At 32.8% G+C, this 18,059-nt stretch overlaps 5 protein-coding genes across 7 annotated transcripts; 3 read left to right on the plus strand and 2 right to left on the minus strand.

Annotated features, from left to right (window-relative positions):
- The first annotated feature begins 671 nt into the window (after positions 1–671).
- LOC128887204 (WD repeat domain phosphoinositide-interacting protein 3) lies at positions 672–3,579 on the plus strand. The gene is made up of 6 exons (XM_054142843.1): positions 672–867; positions 1,556–1,729; positions 1,806–2,063; positions 2,138–2,339; positions 2,417–2,640; positions 2,716–3,579. The coding sequence occupies exons 1-6, from the start codon at positions 801–803 to the stop codon at positions 2,820–2,822; spliced, it is 1,032 nt and encodes a 343-aa protein (XP_053998818.1). The 5' UTR covers positions 672–800; the 3' UTR covers positions 2,823–3,579.
- Positions 3,580–3,825: 246 nt separating this feature from the next.
- On the minus strand, positions 3,826–6,388 carry LOC128887207 (uncharacterized). Its single transcript, XM_054142845.1, has 7 exons — positions 6,166–6,388; positions 5,770–5,898; positions 5,323–5,497; positions 5,160–5,245; positions 4,959–5,094; positions 4,615–4,885; positions 3,826–4,350 (listed from the first exon to the last, which is right to left on the minus strand). Exons 2-6 carry the CDS (start codon positions 5,845–5,847, stop codon positions 4,674–4,676), a joined length of 687 nt encoding a protein of 228 aa, XP_053998820.1. The 5' UTR covers positions 5,848–5,898; positions 6,166–6,388; the 3' UTR covers positions 3,826–4,350; positions 4,615–4,673.
- A 215-nt stretch (positions 6,389–6,603) lies between these two features.
- LOC128887206 (UPF0193 protein EVG1-like) lies at positions 6,604–8,804 on the plus strand. Its single transcript, XM_054142844.1, has 5 exons — positions 6,604–7,507; positions 7,732–7,865; positions 7,956–8,052; positions 8,201–8,344; positions 8,580–8,804. The coding sequence occupies exons 1-5, from the start codon at positions 7,411–7,413 to the stop codon at positions 8,798–8,800; spliced, it is 693 nt and encodes a 230-aa protein (XP_053998819.1). The 5' UTR covers positions 6,604–7,410; the 3' UTR covers positions 8,801–8,804.
- A 355-nt stretch (positions 8,805–9,159) lies between these two features.
- Positions 9,160–13,158, plus strand: LOC128887203 (uncharacterized). The gene is made up of 6 exons (XM_054142842.1): positions 9,160–9,945; positions 10,129–11,295; positions 11,392–11,525; positions 11,599–12,775; positions 12,853–12,948; positions 13,017–13,158. Exons 1-6 carry the CDS (start codon positions 9,850–9,852, stop codon positions 13,116–13,118), a joined length of 2,772 nt encoding a protein of 923 aa, XP_053998817.1. The 5' UTR covers positions 9,160–9,849; the 3' UTR covers positions 13,119–13,158.
- Positions 13,159–13,362: 204 nt separating this feature from the next.
- LOC128887202 (structural maintenance of chromosomes protein 2) lies at positions 13,363–17,795 on the minus strand. Of its 3 annotated transcripts, none has more exons than XM_054142840.1 (8): positions 17,500–17,795; positions 16,854–17,181; positions 16,489–16,767; positions 15,647–16,420; positions 14,990–15,577; positions 14,297–14,918; positions 13,947–14,200; positions 13,363–13,860 (listed from the first exon to the last, which is right to left on the minus strand). In XM_054142840.1, the coding sequence occupies exons 2-8, from the start codon at positions 17,166–17,168 to the stop codon at positions 13,435–13,437; spliced, it is 3,258 nt and encodes a 1,085-aa protein (XP_053998815.1). In that variant the 5' UTR covers positions 17,169–17,181; positions 17,500–17,795; the 3' UTR covers positions 13,363–13,434. The 3 variants fall into 3 exon arrangements, with proteins under 3 accessions (XP_053998815.1, XP_053998813.1, XP_053998816.1); XM_054142838.1 differs by having other exon boundaries at positions 16,854–17,276; XM_054142841.1 differs by lacking the exon at positions 17,500–17,795 and having other exon boundaries at positions 16,854–17,060; positions 17,131–17,267.
- Positions 17,796–18,059: the final 264 nt, after the last annotated feature.

The following is an 18,059-nucleotide window of genomic DNA, read 5'->3' on the forward strand; positions in this document are numbered from 1 at the left end:
GTAATTGGCAATTACATTTGAACCTAATCGTCTTTGATTATGATTTTCATTTTTCACGCATTTAATTTTTTCTTTGATTGCCTTTATTTTAAACATTCCTTTATGATCCATCGTACAGTACGAACGTGTTTTCCAACCAGCTCTTTCAATTAATGTTTTCATTTAAATAAATTGTACCCCGCCCAAAATACAAAACAAAACAAAGACAAAACACCTGCCCACAGAGCGGCTTTGGATGCATCCATTGAGAAAAACAAGAAACTAACATTTTTGCCAACAGAAAAAATTATGTTAACGCTATAAATAAAGAAATTGTGCAGTATTTGGCATACAGTTGTGTCTTTCTTTTTGAAATAAATCTGTATAAAAAATAGTTAAAATGGAACCATTCCTGCTACTGTTTTACGTTTCTGTAGCCCAATCGACCTGGGCGAAAAGAACCCTGAAAGAACCCTGCTTGCAGAAACCTTGTTGGTTTACTTGATATTATTCAGACATGCCATTACTAACGTAAATAAATGATTACTCGAATGAAATCGCTAGTCTAATTGTAAGCGTAGTTACATATTTGATATTCTGTTCTTATTTGAATAGGGCCAAGACTCTGTCTGGTTTTGGTATCAGCTGATTAATACAGAGGAACACGCATGCGTTGAGACCCTATGATGGTAGCGGAACTTCGTAGTTACGAAAAGTCTCTCGCGGTGTCTCGTCTCATATGCTTGCCGGCGAAGATGTGATAGAATTCCACGGGTAAACGATTGTTCGAGCGAATGTTGCGATCAAAGAAATAAGTAACGATGAACCTAACCACTGGGAATCCTCACGGGAATGGTTTACTCTACGCAGATTTCAATCAGGATCAAGGTATGTGACCGAGTGTGCTACATTTGACAGCCCGGTCACGGACTGTCAAAATTTATTTTTTCACTTCTAACCTCTGCGTCCGATGCCTCGTACGGATTTATCATGGCTTTACTTCTCTAGATTATTGCTATCATTTTGATATGATACAATGTATTTTCGTCATCCATTTTTTACTGAAAAATCAATCAAATTGAAACTTCAATAGCGTTTTCTGCTTTCTAACCTCATTTGAGTATAATTTTGATGTTTTCAATAATAAATGTGCAGTATAATTTTCTCGAGAAGTTACATTTAAACGATTTACTTCCTACTTAATCTAATCTCTTAAGCATAAAATTATTTCGTAATAGTGCCTATTTTCGTTATTTACAGAAATTGGCTTGTATTTTGATAACATTAAATAAATTTCCTTGACATTGATTTGCTTGATCACTGATTTTATTAACGTTGCTAGAGAATTTAGTTTATATACTTTATTTTCTGATGCATTAAAAATGTTGTGTGATTGTGTTTATTCAATTGATCGGGTTTATCTTCTCACTTTTTCTATGTCTGCAGCAATGCACTCATTAAATAAGAAACAAGAATGCTTTGAATACTGTGTTGTAATCACAATGAAAAAAGATAAATATGTAACACACAAGCAGATAACAATATCATTATTGCTTGGATAACTTTCCACTTATAGGATGTTTTGCTTGTGGAATGGAAAATGGCTACAGAGTTTATAATTGCGACCCTTTAAAGGAAAAGGCCCGTCATTTCAGTGATGGAGGCCTTGGTCACGTGGAAATGCTATTTAGGTGTAATTATTTAGCACTAGTTGGCAGTGGAGCAAAACCAATGTATCCCACCAATAAAGGTAAAACTTTTTATATACTGTTAACACTTTAAATGTATTAAAGCAATGAATTATTTATCTTCTGAAATGTTTGCAGTTGCTATATGGGATGACCTTAAAAAATTACCAACGATTACTTTAGAATTTAATGCTCCTGTAAAAGGTGTTAAACTAAGGAGAGATAGGATAGTAGTAATTTTAGAAGGTGTTATAAAAGTTTACACATTCACGCAAAATCCTCAACAGCTTCATGTATTTGAGACTAATCCCAATCCCAGAGGACTATGTGTATTATGTCCAAACAGTAGTAATTCTTTACTTGCTTTTCCTGGTAGAAAAAATGGACATGTACAAGGTAACATTTTAAGTGAAAAATTCTTTCAGTTTCACTTTTATGAACAGTTATCATAATTCTTTCTTCTGTTACAGTAATAGATTTGGCTAATACAGAAAAGCAACCTCTAAACATTGAAGCACACGAAACACCTTTATCTTGTATAGCTTTAAGCTTGCAAGGTACCAGGTTAGCTACTGCTTCAGAAAAAGGAACCTTAATAAGAGTATTTGAAACTCAGAGTGGAAATATGATTAACGAACTGAGGAGAGGAGCTCACCATGCAAATATTTATTGGTGAGGAAAATTAAATTACAGATAGAAGATATTTTATTGTCAAAATGATTTTATTGATTAAACTGATATATTTACAGCATAAATTTTAATCATGATTCTACTTGGCTATGCGTAGCTAGCGATCATGGAACTGTACACGTTTTTGCTGTTAAAGATCAGAAATTAAATCGTCAATCTAGTTTAGCGTCCGCCACTTTCCTGCCAAAATATTTTAGTTCAAGCTGGAGCTTTTGCAAATTTCAAGTTCCGGGAGGTCCGCAATGTATGTGCGCTTTTGGGGCTGACAGCAATAGTATTATAGGTCAGTATTGCAGTGTAAAATTACTTTAATTATAGGCGTATTAAATGCTACATGCAATTTTTTTTTATGTTACAGTTATATGTGCAGATGGTAGTTACTACAAGTTTGTATTCAATAATAAAGGTGAATGCACAAGAGATTTTTATGCACAGTTCCTTGAATTAACAGACGACAAAATGTGATCGGATGAAAAGGAAGTAAACTCCACAAGAGCCGTGGTAAACTCCTAAATACAAAGACATCACACTTACACGTTTCGCGATTTTCTTTTGTTTACCTATTGTTTGCTAAACAAACGAATGAGAGTACATACACCTTTAATACAATAAATTTAGTGTTTATTGTATGTGATGTGTAGTTTATATGGTAAGCAGGAGTTGTGTTTGTTATTTAAAATCATACTCTATGTGATAGAGGACCAAACGAAACGTACTATTTCTTTGTTTGTGATATATGCACTGTGTGTGAATTATGAATGGCAAATTGTAAGAAAAAATTTTAAAGAATACTAAAACATACTGTTATTCACTTGTTATATGGGCCTATCGCTGGAACTCTACTCATATAGAGTTGCAAGTTTTAAAATGTTGCAAGCTGAAAAAAGAAAGTATGTCTTTCTTAAACATAAATTACGAAATTTATGGTTAAAACTGATATGAATATTTCGAAAAAAAAGATATCGTGTGAAAATAATTAAGCTGTTTTTGGTATTAAGTGTGTGCTTTGCAATTGAATCATGTATTTTTTTTATATATACATATTTATTTTATGAAACTATAAATCTTTCGTTTATTGTTATAAGATGTATCATGATTGAAAACGTTTCATATCTCTTATTGTACACAAGTTTTAAGGATGACGTAAACATATACAACTTGGCTAATTATTGTAAACATCTTCGGTAATTACCCAATTAAACGATGAGACATATTTAACGTATTACAGTTTTGTAGTCTTTATTTTTATGATTTCCATACATTTAATATACATATACACAAAACACAACTACATTCAGTTGTTACTATTGAGATATTACCATAAAATATCAAGGTTGTAGTGTCATAAAGAAGTTGGGATTGAATATAAAATAAAAATTATTGCGAGACCAAACTCTGTATCTATTTATAATAAAATATCGATGACCCGTTGCAAGCGATGTATTTCATTCTTCTTCTTTTTGCTTCATCTTTTTTTTTCTTTAACTATCCGTGTAATCTATGAGTTACCTTAAAATGCTCTAACAATTAAGGTTCAGTCTTACAGAAGGAGAATAATATCGTCGCCTATACGAAAAATGAAACAGTTGAATGTAGTGTCGTTAACATAAGTGAATTCACATTTATCGTGACGATAAGAGAACTTGAAAATTATGTTAGGTTGTATGCGTCGTCGTATTTCGATATGCAGTTTCATCATTACAGATTTAAGAATAATTGTAAGTCTGTGCGTTGTTGTTCAGTGTGTGGTTTCAAAGTATCGTTATTGTACAACGCAAATTGTCAACAATTAATTGTAATATGCACGAGCAAGAAATAACATGCGTAATATATGAAGCAAGCATTTTGTACTGCAGATCGTTTTTTGAGCTTTGTAAAGTGAAACATCTTCGCCATGTCATATAACACGCACAGTGTTTTCCTACCATGATATTACCATCTTCTCGCCATCGTTAAAACCTCCGTTCTTTTCATGTTCAACTTCGACTAGTTTCTGAAATGTTACGATTATTCAATCGCAGATCCCTGTCAATGTTGCAACGATGGACAAATTTATTAATTACATAAAGAACAAAAAAAAATAAAATTTGAATTCCAGAATAATATTAAATATCACGTAGAATAACAAAAGTTCGTTACGCGTTCTCATTAAATTTTGCCCATCTCTGCAATGCCGATTGTAAAATTTATTTAAAAATCAATGTTATCTATGAATGTCTTTCAACAGCGAGGAGCTCGCCACCGAATCCAAACTCACATCCGTTGTAACGAATAAATCCGATTTTTCGTAGCTACTTTTGCGCCTTTCTAGTATCTTTAAACCTCGGACGGTTTATTTGCGCATGTTTGAACCGCTTTTGATATTTGTATGACTGGTACGGGCGATTTGGACGATATTGGCGGTGTCTTTTTCTTCACACCGTGAAGTATATGGGTCAGCCCTTTTTTTGTTTCAAGGCTCTTGTAAGCGCTGTATACCACAAACCATACGTAAGAACTCGAGAATATTAGCCAGAGAATGAACATACCTTTAAAAAGAAACCAATGTTTTTAAGCAATAACGCGACATAATAACTAAAAGAATAATATTTGTCAACGTACGTTCATAGATGCCTGCTTTACCGCCAAGAGTAGCGATAAAGGGGCAGTCTTGCTCTACCAAGAACAAGGAAATCGTGAACGCTGATATTATCGTCATCGTCACCATCAACCACGGCGCCATGAAGTGACGATTGTTCTACCAGAATAAATTACCTTGTTTTTATCAAGTAAATATTCTTTTTCTACGTAAAATATCATTACCGTCAGCGCGCCGTATAGAAGCAAAATACTGGAAATAAAATGTATCACTATAACGACTAATCCGCAATATATCGCGTAAACCATTTCTGCAACAAACAATTACGAGGGAACGTATGTCAATAATCTTCGGTGTAAGCTCGTTACGGCATAGTTTTGTAAGTACCAGTTGCATTATGATGCGCCATGTCCATTTTCTTCGTGTTAAGATGATTCGATGATATATCTTCCAGGGCTTCCCTCGCGAGAGCATCTTCCGTATCTCTGACCACCATTTCTTGGATGACCATGGCATGGGCCAATGCCAGAACCAAAAATATCATACCGAACACAGACACAAACTGTAGTGGAAAAATGCATTAGATCCGATGCAGTGATCTAAACAATTTTTGTAAAAAATTATTTTTTCAAAAGATGAATCAAAACGGAATCCTAATCCATCAAGAAACTCTGTTGCTTCTGTGAAACGATAAAGGATAAGAATCCTTTCTTGGAAGCTTGAGCGGAGCTTCCAAAATCGGAGATAAGACAAATTCGTATGTTTTCTAAAATATTCTAAACTATATTTACTTAGATTTTTTTTTTTTAATAATTCGATGACTGTCATATTTACCAATTGACACACGGCTATAAACGCTGTGCCTTGTTTCAAAGTGAAACAGTGGAATTTCTTCATCAATCCCACCTTCATCTTGCTCGTTTGATAAAAAAATGAAACTTCTTATTTATACGTATATTATCCCTGAAAATTTCAAACAGCATTACTCGATGAAATATTAATTGCAGGAATCAAAGTGAAGTCGATGAGACTCGTTGAAGTAATTAAAAAGCTTCTCGCAAACATAACGAGAAATGGAAATAATCAAGTAGTCGCTGCGATCGTGTTATTCGAAGAAAGGATAGCATCGGTAAAGGAAGTATTGCTTATAAGAAATGCTATCAGGCCATCGGTTGGTTAATTCATTGGCTTTTGAAATGGGAGCAAGCAATATAACGTGTCGTTACTCACCTGGGGGTAAAAGGAGCAACGAATGTCACTGGGAAGTGTAATTCACAATGAGAATCAATAACTTTCCCTGTCTCTGGTCGATGAAAACCGTTAAAATCTGATTGTCGAACGAAGCGTAACAAAGTGAAAGGATGCTCGAGGACCTTACCCTCGTTTAAGCGCCGTTTCGTGGCTCGAAAGGGGAACAGAAATCGAGGGACGCTCGTTTCTCGCTCGCGATGTGCCTTCGACGCGCAAAACGCGAGTTTGCTTCGGTCAGGGGGTTGGAAGGTAACCCCTAACGCTAGATTATACGTCATGCGCACCAGCGTGAACCACTGCCGCATCCTTCAAGGTGTATTCGTTCCCAATTGATCATTTTTGTACAATGACGCAAAATTGATACTTCTTGCTACTGTAGATGCGTCTCGTAAGCAAAATTGTATCGATAAATAATTCGCCTTCGTCATGATTAGAACTATATTTCAAAGAGTTCAAAGAGTTGAGAAACTTTTTTCGACCCTGGAATGATCTCTGGAGGCCATTCGGAAACATCCCTCGAAGTTGAATTTTATCGAGCTTGAACTAGATCAATTTGCCAGGGAAAATAATTACTTTTGTAAACGATAGTCATATATTTCATAAGTAAATGAAACTCTTTAGCTCGCGTAATGTTTTTCATCTTGAACAAAATTGTCTGCCGCGTGCCGAACCACGCATAAAGGATGGGGTGACCTTTGAAAAAAAAAAAAAAGAAATGTAAACGGAGCGTGTATATACTTAGCGGAGCGGGTACACGAATTCAGCAACAGTTGGTTTTGTACGTAAAAAAAAAAAGTATTCAGCGGTGGGATGTGCCACGTGTAGATAGCATTTATTTTTGAAATGATAGGGAAGCACGATATGATGATAGAGAACCATAACAATACGTGTATACATGTATATTGGAAGTATAAGATAAAAGCGATCTTAAGCGATACGATTTTGGACATTCTTCCCTAATCAATTACTGGCAGTTAGGTAACGCTCCTCGTTAGTAGAAACGTCGAAAGTTCCACTCCGTTTAAAAGTTAATTCGATCGAGTTGAATCATGTTTGAAAGTAGCCATAGAAACATGACGCAAACTCTGAGCTTCTGTTTGCATCGCGACGGGTAACTAGTAGCGCGATTGTTAGTTTAGCGTGCCATGAATTGTGACAATTTGCAATTAATCTACGTTGATGCGTTGACAGGTTTGAATACGATCTTCGCGGGAAGTGGTTACAATGGACCGGAACTATCAGACAGTTGAAATGGGAGCGGGCGCGTTTCATCATCCACCGAGAGCTAAATACAGCGAGGAGACGAGAAATCTAATCAAACGTACGTTAAATATCATTGTCTCGCTAAGTTTCAACCATCTTCGATCTAAGAGGCGCGTGAATGCTCCATTTACCTTCCGAAGTTGTACCAAGCGGGTGCAATGATCTATGTAGATCAGAATAAATATCTTTACAAATAAAAGAAAGAAAAGCCTTTTACACAGGATTCACCGCATTTTGAAAATTACTCGCTCTATTTACTTACGCGGCATTTCTTTACTTTAGTTTTGATGGAAGAGTCTAAAGTGACCATGATGCAGAGGAAATCTATTCAAGAAGCGATCGATAAGGGTGAATCCTTGCCGCCTCCCATGGAAAGATCAAGCGGAAAAATAAATAAACATGATTCCGAGTATCGAGTAAAATTTTTAGAGCAATTGAATCAGTATCGATGAAGTGATTAATACAAAGCGACGAGATTATTTTTCTAACCAGTCATATGCCCTTAGGTAATGATGCCTACGGTTTGGAAAAAGCGGTCGCAAGATATGATTATTAAAAGCGGGGCGTACGAAAGAGAACAGTATAGGAGAACATCTCCTTTACGTAAGTCCATGTATTTTAATTATAATAATTCTAGGATTTAAAAGAAGGCAATATAATATACTCGAGCATAGAATATCAAATTAATAAGTAGATGTAAGTTAAATTAATGAATTAGTAATATCGTTTACTTTTCTTATAAAAAATCCAGCCAACAAAGAAAGACAAAAGCGTCATTTGGCTTGTATGATGACGTATGGGGAAGACATGCCGGAAACTCCTCACGGTCCAAAAATACTTCACAAAACAAGGCGTGAACCACGTTTTCCTGACGATGTTGATCCTATCGACGATTGTAAGTATTAGGTAGACCGAAAAGTAATGACGTTTCTTTTATATTAAAGCAGCTTTTTGTCACCTAGTGTGTAAATTTTCAATGCCAGAAAAATCAATGAGCTGATAAATGATAAACAAGTATTTAAGATGGTAAAAACGACATCACTTTCCAGTCCACCTAATAGATGAAATAAATTTATATACGACATAAAACTTTTGTATTAAATGTATTTTTTTTTTGTTCGATGTTTCAGTAGTACGAGGAATTCAAGAAAGAATGGAATTCCTAAACGATATGGAATGCTTAGGAATGGAAAAGAAATATCGTCCTATTATACAACAAGAAATAGCGCATAAGTTACGATTAATTGAATCGCTCGACAAACAAAAGTCTAAAGAAGTTCGAAAGGAGATGAAGTGTCTTGAAAAGTCATTACCCAAACCACTCCCTTTAGGGCAACTGGATGAAAACTAATCATTTTTATTACTTTTATTTTATACAGACAACAGAATATATTACATAATATTTTTAATTAGATTTAATAAAATAACTAAGCACCTAAAATGGTGGTTTTATTAAATATAAACGAAACGACGTTTACATTTATACTTGGAATAATAACAGGATTATCTACTGGAATACATAAATTTAATTCTTCTTTTCCAATTGTTCTAAACATAAACGATATATTCATAATACACAAACGATTTATTTTACATTCATTGATTAGGATTTTACATTTAGTTCGTAACGTAATTCGTTTCTCATTGGTTCTCTGAGTCGCACGTCATTCTTACCAGCGGTGAACTGCAGGTCCGACGCATAGTGGATCGAAACACGAGAAGAAGTGACAAGTAGTTGAAAACCCGATGGTACGGTTACTACTAGGAAACAATTGTTGCGATAAAAAGTGTTTAAAAGAAGCGAACAATATAACTATGCACGTGTATAAGTATGAACAAAAATTTAATTTTATATTCTGCTATTGTTAAGTCTCCGATACTCTGTTACACGCGCAACACCACGCAACACTCAGGTGGTGAAAGTGAGAGGTTCGAATGAAATGGATTCACCGATTCTGAGTCGTTCAATTGTGATGCATAAATAGTGAAACCAAGTGAAATAGTATGACATTGACATAAGATTTTAATAATAGTTTTGTAACCTAGTTTGTCTGGTCTGTACGACTATATTTCGTAAACAATCGAAGGTACAAAATTTGCGTTTTGACGTTCGTTTAACATTGTTCAAATTACACAACAATCATGCTAGTTCCAGTAGAATTCTTAGAGATACATGTACCGTAAACAGTTACCTGAAAAGACACGTATATTTCTTATATCGATAAATGCAAGTGCATGCAAGTGACAGTAATTGAGGAGTAATCAATCGCAATATACATGCCTCGCAAACGAAGGAAAAAGCTAGATAAATGAAAATACGATGCCAGAAGTACACAAATTAGAGCGATAAAGTGATAAGTTTATCGAGTTTTCTGGTTTGACGTTTTAAATATACAAACGATGGCACCCACGAGAGATAAGTGGGTGAGGCGTTTTATTATTCCTGAAACGACACTACATAAGAAAGGCTTCACTATTTACAAAGTCACATCTGTGGTATGTTATACTGTAGAAATTATGTTCATTTTTTGTTAGTATCTTTCACGTGAACCTTGTCAATAAAATAGTTGTCATTTCAATATTTTCATTGAATAGCATTCAATTTAAATGAAGAAAATTGTAACAAACATTATATGAAATGTAATCAAATTATAACTTATAACAATTCTTATTTTCCAGGTATTTTTAAAATCGTCTCACGAAGAAATTTCCAAAGTATCTGTATGGAAACGATACAATGATTTTAAGAAACTTCATTCTGAATTAAGTGTACTGTGCTCACGATCTCAAATTAAAGAAAGTTTCCCATTGTTACCAAAGCCAAAATTTTTTGGCAGGTTTGAAACAGAAGTAATCGAAGAAAGGAGAGAAAGCGCATTGAAGTTTTTAGAATTTATCGGAAGGCATTCGTATTTATACTCTAGTGATATTTTCATAAAGTTTTTTGAAACTAGTCACGCAGATTATTCCTTAAGCGATTGTTCTCAATCTCTCAGTTCTGACACATCAGTTGAAGATGATCATCGTACTTACATAAATGCTTTACCCACTGATGACATTGTTTCACAAAATATTTTTCAACCTAAAAGTATTCAAAATTCATTACCAAATTCGTGTTCCATATTATCTATTTCTGTTCCCAAAGATGAAGTAAAACATTCTCAAGAGATATCTAAATGTACAGAATTACAATCTTCGCAATTAAATAACACAGATTACAAAACTGAGAATGAAAAGATATCCACAACAAAAAACACAATTACTAATATATTTGTAAAACATAGTGATTCAGAAAAAATGATATCAACACTGGAGGATAATCAATTAATATCTACTAAGAATAACAATTGTTATAAAGACTCCAATCGTAATGTAAAAGATGGCAATGATATTGTACTTGTACAAACATCAAATAATAATACAAAAGTTAATGTAGCTACTGAAGATTTAGGGTCTTCAATAATGGCACACGATGGATCTGATTTACCGCAATCGTGGCCAGATTCTTCGCAGTATATTTTAATTGCTGCTGCACATATGAGCGCAGCTTTTAGACATGAAGATCTTACAGAGTACGAAGAAGCATTTACCCAGTATAAAATGGGCATATCCAGTTTACGAACGGGAGTTGAATGCGATTCAAATAAAATGAGAGCAGAAATAATTAAACAAAAAATATCGAAATACTTAAAGCGTGCTGAGAAACTTTACAATAGATATTTGAATTGTAATATCTCTTTATTAAGTAAACCTATCTCAGAACTTCAACATTATAAAGCAGTCAAAATTATTGAATCGGTGATGCTCGTAAAGGACGTCCGCCGAAACTGTCTCAATATCGTGAAGGTATACGATTCGAAAATAAAATAATTTATTATATTGTAAATTCTATATATAAATATTCTTTCAGATTAACTTAAATAATTGGTTCTTTAATTTCAGGCTATAGAAAAATCATCTACAAATAAAGAAAATATAAGTAATTACATATTGCGCGGGCAAGTACCGTACATGGTACAATTACATGCATGCATTGAGACAGAAACAACAGCATTCTTAATTTTGCAATATCTAAGGTAAACATTAGAGATATCATACCATTGTTATTTATTCATGTCAATAAAATTATAATCTTTTATTGCGTTGTAGCCGTGGAAAGTTATGGGATTTTATAACATCACATTACAACTCCAGTAGTAATGAAATGCGTGATAAAATAGTTTTGGAAAATAATACTGAAAAATCAGTCATTGATAATAATATTATTTTAGAACAAAACAATTCCAAAAATGAAATTGAAAGCACTACTGCATCAATAGAAAATTTAAATTTCCTTAGTACAAATTATAAAGTACAAATGGAGATGCATCCAATGACATTAGAAGAAAAATATGAGAACTATAGGGATGTATCTACGACACAATTGTTAGAAAAGGCACAAATATTGTTGCAATCGGTTAATGCAACTTTGAAAGAAAGTAATACTGTTGCTAGCCGATTACATGATTCTCATTGTTTAATGAATCATGAGGATAACACTACATTATTAAATTTGAAAAATAGCAGGTGTCAGTCTAAAGATTGGAATGGAGCATCAGTGGATGTTAATGAAATATCGTTACAAATTGACGGTATAAACAAAAACACTGTAATCGAAAAAATACCTGAAAATGTGATAATTTCGAATTATTTACCACTAAACAATACTAACAAAATAAAAAGTCAGTGCAGTACCGATAATTCGTCGTTGAGCGATAGTTGTAAAGATCTGAGTTTTGATGAAAAAGAGTCAACAAGTTCTTCAATGGATAATTTAAAATTTGTTAGCAAACATATTGCGATAAAACGTCTAAATAGTAATAAAACTACTAACATTACAGATCGCTGTGAATTAAATCGGTCGATAGAATCCTATAACAAATCTGAAGAAATAAATTATTGTTCATCAGATAATAAAAAAATACAATATATGAACACTACTCTATTACTAGAATCAACAAAAAACAATTCGGATGTTGAACAGGAACTTTGGATAATACCAGAAAATGTAATACGTCTCTGGGCTGCTGAAATACTTTTAGCTTTGGAAGGGTTACATCAACAAGAAGTTCTAGTCTTTGATTTAAAACCGGATAACATATTACTTGATGATCATGGACATGTTCAGTTGACGTATGTTGTACCCAGTCAAGACGTAGATTTATTGAAATATAAGCACCCATATGCGTCTCCTGAACTGTGTATGTTTTCGCCTATGATCACTCTTACTTCTGCAACGGATATTTGGAGTTTTGGGGTTATCTTGTATGAATTACTAGTAGGCAATGTATGTAAAAATAAAGATAAATTTTGTTATAATCATATCATATAAAACAGATACGAGATACTACTTTTGCATTTCAGAAATTTCAGACAAAACACCCGTGCGTATTTCAATCGCATTCCATAATTAACATTCCTAGTAAGCTGTCGGAGGATGCGAAATCTCTACTTCTTAATGTAAGGTTATACATAATCCTTCAAATGTAAGTATACAATAGTTTATATTAAATTTCTCAAATTCGCAGATATTGAAATACCAACCATACGAAAGGATGACAATACCTGAGATAAAACAACATCCCTTCTTCAAAGACATTAATTGGTCAAGTCTGGTAAATACACTGTAAGGTTATTAGGTAGTACATCAATATTGATAAAGTTCTTTTCTCAAAAATATATATATATATATTTAAGAAACTCTCATGAAACACTTATGTATGTATTTAAAATAAAACTAAATGTGATTAACATTTTATGATTAGCAGGTAAAACTCTGTACCTATGAATATTTCACAATAACAATCTGGATGTATTAAAGTATGTCGAAATTTAAAAAAAATGATCAATACATGTAAACCAAAATATTATGTATAAATTTTAACTTTTTCTGCAATTTTACTTCGAAACTTATACAAATGAATGTATGTAATCTTACATATAGATCTACTTACTTCTTATTCTTTCACTTCTAGATATTGTTGACATTCCATCAACAAACTTAGTTGTAAATATTACATTAGCATTGTTAAACATTCCATCCTTTAATGATACAACAATAAATTGTGAATGTTTAAAATGTCTTTTTAACATTATACCAATATTCTCCGTATGCGAAAGATCCAAAGCGGCGTCAACTTCGTCCAAAATATACAGAGGTGCGGGTTTAAATAAAAGCATAGCTAAAATTAAAGATAAAGCTACTAAAGATCTCTGTCCTCCAGATAATTCTGCTAGCGATTCTTTCCAAATTCCGGAAAATCCGATTTTTACTTCTAGACCTTGCATGACTGATTGATTTTCTGGGGGTTGTAATTTTGCATTAGCTCCTGGTAACAAACTACTAAATATCGATCCAAAATCTTTGTTTACCTAAAAATCAATTTAAAATAATTATTTACTACTATTTAAATCTTAATACACAAATATGTTTAGTTAAAATAATTAATTGATAATACTTGTTGCCAAGCTTTGAGCAATGTCTCTTTTTTCTTTTCATCTAAATGTTTAATTGTTTCCAATATTTTTCGTTTATCATTTTCAACTATTTTCTTTTTTTTCATCATTTCATTATATTGTTCTTCCTCTTTATCGAACAAACTAATAGCACGCGTATTAATATGTCGACTCAATTGTTCTCGTGATATTTGTAGTCGATGTACTTTTTGTTCCACTTCATTGGGTTTATTAACACTGAAGTCGTAAATACCACCTGCAAGAGAAGAAAATATCTTATAAATTTGTGATAAAAAACAAACAAACAAACAAAATAAATTTACAAGTGGAATATAAGAAAATAAGTCGTTACCCGCTTTTCCAAAATAAATTTTATCTTGTTCAATCCATTGGTATTTTCGTACAAGTTCCGAGACTTTGTGTTTACAATCTATAGCACAATTTTTAATTGCGTTAATTTCATGGTTTAACTTTTTAATGTCCAACTCTGCCTCTTTGTTCTGTTTTATGATGTCTTCTTTTTTTGTTACAAGCTTTTGCATATGAGCGTTCTGTTTATTAATAATATTTTTCCGTTCCCTTATATTAGCCTGAATCTGTGCTACATTATCCTTGGCTTCTTTTAATTGTTGTTCTAACTGATTTGCTGTTTCTTGTAGCGTTTTTAATTTTTCTTCCGATGTTAACAACTGTTCTTTACCAGTTTCAATACATTTCCGCAACTCTTCAATTTCTAATTGAAGCGTTTCTGCTTCCTGTTCCCGTTTTTGCCACTCTTTGCGACTATTTTCAGCCTTCTTTTTCATTTTTTCTAGTCGAGCTGTAGCTTCGTTCAGTTGTTTCTCACGAATATTAACTGCATCTTTCAACTGATTTTCCAGTTCTTTCGCAAGATTCGTATTCTCTTTTGCATTCTTTTCTGCTACTTTCATTTTTTGTAAAAGTTCCTCGATACTTATTTCTAGTTGATGAATCTAAAAAAAAAAGAAAAATACTTAATATTGATAAGTTGTTCGTTTCGATATATCGGACTTGCGAAATATACCTCTTCCTTTAATTTATAATATACTGTTTGTTCCAATCGTTGTTTCACCATACTAATTTCATAATTTCGTAAATCGAATGTTTGCTTCAGTGACGTATATTTTTCTGCAACACTATTGATATTTTGTAGAGTAGTCTCGATACTTTGGAGATTTTTTATTTTGATATTTAATTCGTTTTGAATAGTTTTTAATTCTTCTAATTTTAAGAGAACTGATCCAGTCTTTGATTGCGCACCTCCAGACAGAGTACCAGCAGGATCCACAACATCTCCTTCTAAAGTAACACATTTTCTCATGATATTCGGATGAAATGCAATTTTTTTAGCAGTTCCAATATCATTACAAATAAAAATTTGTCCAAAAATCCAAGTCATAGCTGTTCGCGTATGTTCTGGAAAATCTATGAGAGACAATGCTAATTGAACGTTTTCCGCGCCACCTAATTTTTGTGCCAAATTAACTATTTGATTATCCATTGTTCTTCCACCTACTTTATTTAAAGGAATAATAGTAACACGCTTTTGCAACTGTCCACGTTGTAGTAATTTTTTGCTAGTGGTTTCTGTATCTACTATCACATTATACAGCTGAAATTCAAGTTTCAAAATAGTAACTTAAATAAAACAAATGAATTTTATATAAATTTAGGTACATACTTTTCCTCCTGCAGCAATCTCTAACGCGTATGCTGCCCTTTTATCTTTAACTGTAATTAATTTAGACACTACTCCCTTTACAGAATTGGGATTAAAATTGGGATCAGGTTTTTTATATTCAAATCTAGTGTGAGGATGTCTTGATTCAAATAAGTCTACTTTTTCTTCCAATGCTCTTATTTCATTTATTAAAGTATGTTTTTGTTGTCTAAGCTGTTCTACATTTCCATCTTGATAATTTAGTTTCTTCAGCTCATTTTCCAAATTTTTTACTTCTTTCTCTTTATCCTCGAGATCCTTTGTATATTTTTTATACTCATCCCCAGTATTTTTCAGATCCTGCTTTTTCTTATTTAATTGTGTTCTCTTATGACTTAATGTCATTTCACACTGCTTACATTGCGTCTGTGCTTCTGTTGCATTTTGTTTAGCAGTTATCAACTGTTGTTCTAACGTTGCATTTTCTCCATCTTTGCTTTGTAATAAACCAGAACTAATTTTTTGATATTGCTCTTGTGCAATTAATAGCGCATTAGAATCTTGTTGATCCATTTCTTTTAAGTTCTTAAAAAGTTCTTCAACTTTGGCAAACTCTTTCTGCTTTGATGTAAAAACATTTTCATCGTCTTTAACGTTGTCCTTCAATTGTACTATATCCTTTTTAGCAGCTTTAATGGTTTCTTTACTACTGTTAACTTCGGCGGCTAATTTAAATTGTTTCTTTTCTGCTTCTTGTAGCTCTGTCTGCAGCATATTCAATTGACCTCCTGCTTCCTAAATGTAATAATGTATTTAAAAAAAATATAAAAATATGAGTTTATTTCTTTAACTGAAATACATACCTCATCTCTTTTCTTGGATATTTCTTCACATTCCTTGTCAATATTCTTAACTTCCTCTTCACCAGCGATAATACTTTGTGTTAGTTTATCTATTTTGTCTTTAACAACTTGTACATTTCCTTCTGCTTTTTCGCTTTCATTTAAAGTTTCAACATACTTCCAAGCAATACAAATTTTTTTACAGTATTCTAGTTCTCTTTCTATCCGTTGAAATTCCACATACTGTGTTTTTTCTTCTTTAAGTTTTTCTAATTTTGGGCCTATCTCTTCATCTAAAATCTAAAATTAATTCTTCACATGACTTATGAGTAAGTATGAATAGTATGAATAAATAAAATGAAATTAAATTAAAAAATAAATCATACATTGTTTATCTCCTTTAATTTACTGTCCTTCTTTTCAATAGTTTTCAATGCAGCCTCCTTTTTATTTTCATACATTCTTGTGCCTGCTGCTTCTTCTATCATAGACAAAATTTCTGCAGGTTTCATGTTAAGAACTTTAGTAATTCTTCCTTGCATTATCAAAAAGTGTGGGTTATTTACATTCAGTTGAACAGAACAGAACAAGTCCTGTGCACGTTTGTTTGTCACATTAGATCCATTGATCAAATATTTGTTTTTACCACCAATTACAACTTGCCTTGTAATTGTTATCTCTTCGTGATGTTCATATCCCATAGGTGATGAAGTTCTGTCACGATTATCAAATGTTATGGTAACACTAGCTTTATTAATACCTGCTTGTCCACATTTATATACTAAATCTTGCAATGATGCTGCACGTACCTATTATAGAAAAATATGCCTTTATATTGTAATACATTATTAATCTATGTAATAAAATATACGTATGGACTAAAACTTGGCGATTTAATACTATGATTAAATACCTTTAAATAATCATATTACATTTTTCAAAACAATTATTTCCATTCAAAATGTTGGGATACATTACAGTTACAATTGAAGAAGTCTTGTAAATGACATAATACGAAAAGCAATAAAATACCTGTCCTAAGTTTGTAATGCCCAAAACAAAGCATATAGCGTCCAAAATGTTTGATTTCCCGGTACCATTAAATCCCGTAATCGCATTGAACTCCTTATCGAAACCATTTATTTCGATTCTTTTCCCGTAGGACTTAAATCCTTCTAATACCATAGACTTTATATGCATCTTGGAAATAAATAAATCACACGTGTAACTTAAAACAACGCTATCTTGATAAAACCGGGTTCTTTTGGCCGAAAAAAATACTAACATTCAAATTGTCGGCAATGGCAGTTATGAGGCATATACTTCAGAAAATGTAGAAAGGAAACGATTGATAAGTATTAAATGGTGTCTAAACATAAAGTTGGATCGTTGTTTTCACGTGTGGTTGGTTTGTTTTCACTGACAAATTCAATGGAGATTGTACATTACAGTTCTGTAGGAGAGAAGTCGAAAAGAGTTGAAAATATGTAAGGATATCAAATAATCAGAAATAATTACAAATAACGTTTTAGATCTATGCAGGGCTGGTTTTAGCAATATTGGCGCCCCGGGTAAGATTATCGTGGCACCCC

Source organism: Hylaeus anthracinus, unplaced genomic scaffold, assembly GCF_026225885.1.
Source record: "Hylaeus anthracinus isolate JK02 unplaced genomic scaffold, UHH_iyHylAnth1.0_haploid 11985, whole genome shotgun sequence".
Lineage (NCBI taxonomy): Eukaryota > Metazoa > Arthropoda > Insecta > Hymenoptera > Colletidae > Hylaeus > Hylaeus anthracinus.

Bases quoted from the DNA above. Each gene is read 5' to 3' on its own strand.
- LOC128887207 (XM_054142845.1), bottom strand. From the start codon at position 5,847: ATGAAGGTGGGATTGATGAAGAAATTCCACTGTTTCACTTTGAAACAA. The intron at 5,095-5,159 runs GTAATGATATTT...TTATTCTGGTAG, and splicing joins TTCTATACGGCGCGCTGACG to AACAATCGTCACTTCATGGC. The intron at 4,886-4,958 runs GTACGTTGACAA...TTCTTTTTAAAG, and splicing joins TAAAGCAGGCATCTATGAAC to GTATGTTCATTCTCTGGCTA.
- LOC128887203 (XM_054142842.1), top strand. From the start codon at position 9,850: ATGGCACCCACGAGAGATAAGTGGGTGAGGCGTTTTATTATTCCTGAA. The intron at 9,946-10,128 runs GTATGTTATACT...CTTATTTTCCAG, and splicing joins TTTACAAAGTCACATCTGTG to GTATTTTTAAAATCGTCTCA. The intron at 11,526-11,598 runs GTAAACATTAGA...ATTGCGTTGTAG, and splicing joins TTAATTTTGCAATATCTAAG to CCGTGGAAAGTTATGGGATT.
- LOC128887202 (XM_054142838.1), bottom strand. From the start codon at position 17,754: ATGTTAGTATTTTTTTCGGCCAAAAGAACCCGGTTTTATCAAGATAGC. The intron at 15,578-15,646 runs GTATGTACCTAA...CTTGAATTTCAG, and splicing joins AGATTGCTGCAGGAGGAAAA to CTGTATAATGTGATAGTAGA. The intron at 14,201-14,296 runs GTAACGACTTAT...CTTCTCTTGCAG, and splicing joins AATTTATTTTGGAAAAGCGG to GTGGTATTTACGACTTCAGT.
- LOC128887204 (XM_054142843.1), top strand. From the start codon at position 801: ATGAACCTAACCACTGGGAATCCTCACGGGAATGGTTTACTCTACGCA. The intron at 868-1,555 runs GTATGTGACCGA...TTCCACTTATAG, and splicing joins AGATTTCAATCAGGATCAAG to GATGTTTTGCTTGTGGAATG. The intron at 2,340-2,416 runs GTGAGGAAAATT...ATATATTTACAG, and splicing joins CACCATGCAAATATTTATTG to CATAAATTTTAATCATGATT.
- LOC128887206 (XM_054142844.1), top strand. From the start codon at position 7,411: ATGGACCGGAACTATCAGACAGTTGAAATGGGAGCGGGCGCGTTTCAT. The intron at 7,508-7,731 runs GTACGTTAAATA...TCTTTACTTTAG, and splicing joins GACGAGAAATCTAATCAAAC to TTTTGATGGAAGAGTCTAAA. The intron at 8,345-8,579 runs GTAAGTATTAGG...TCGATGTTTCAG, and splicing joins TGTTGATCCTATCGACGATT to TAGTACGAGGAATTCAAGAA.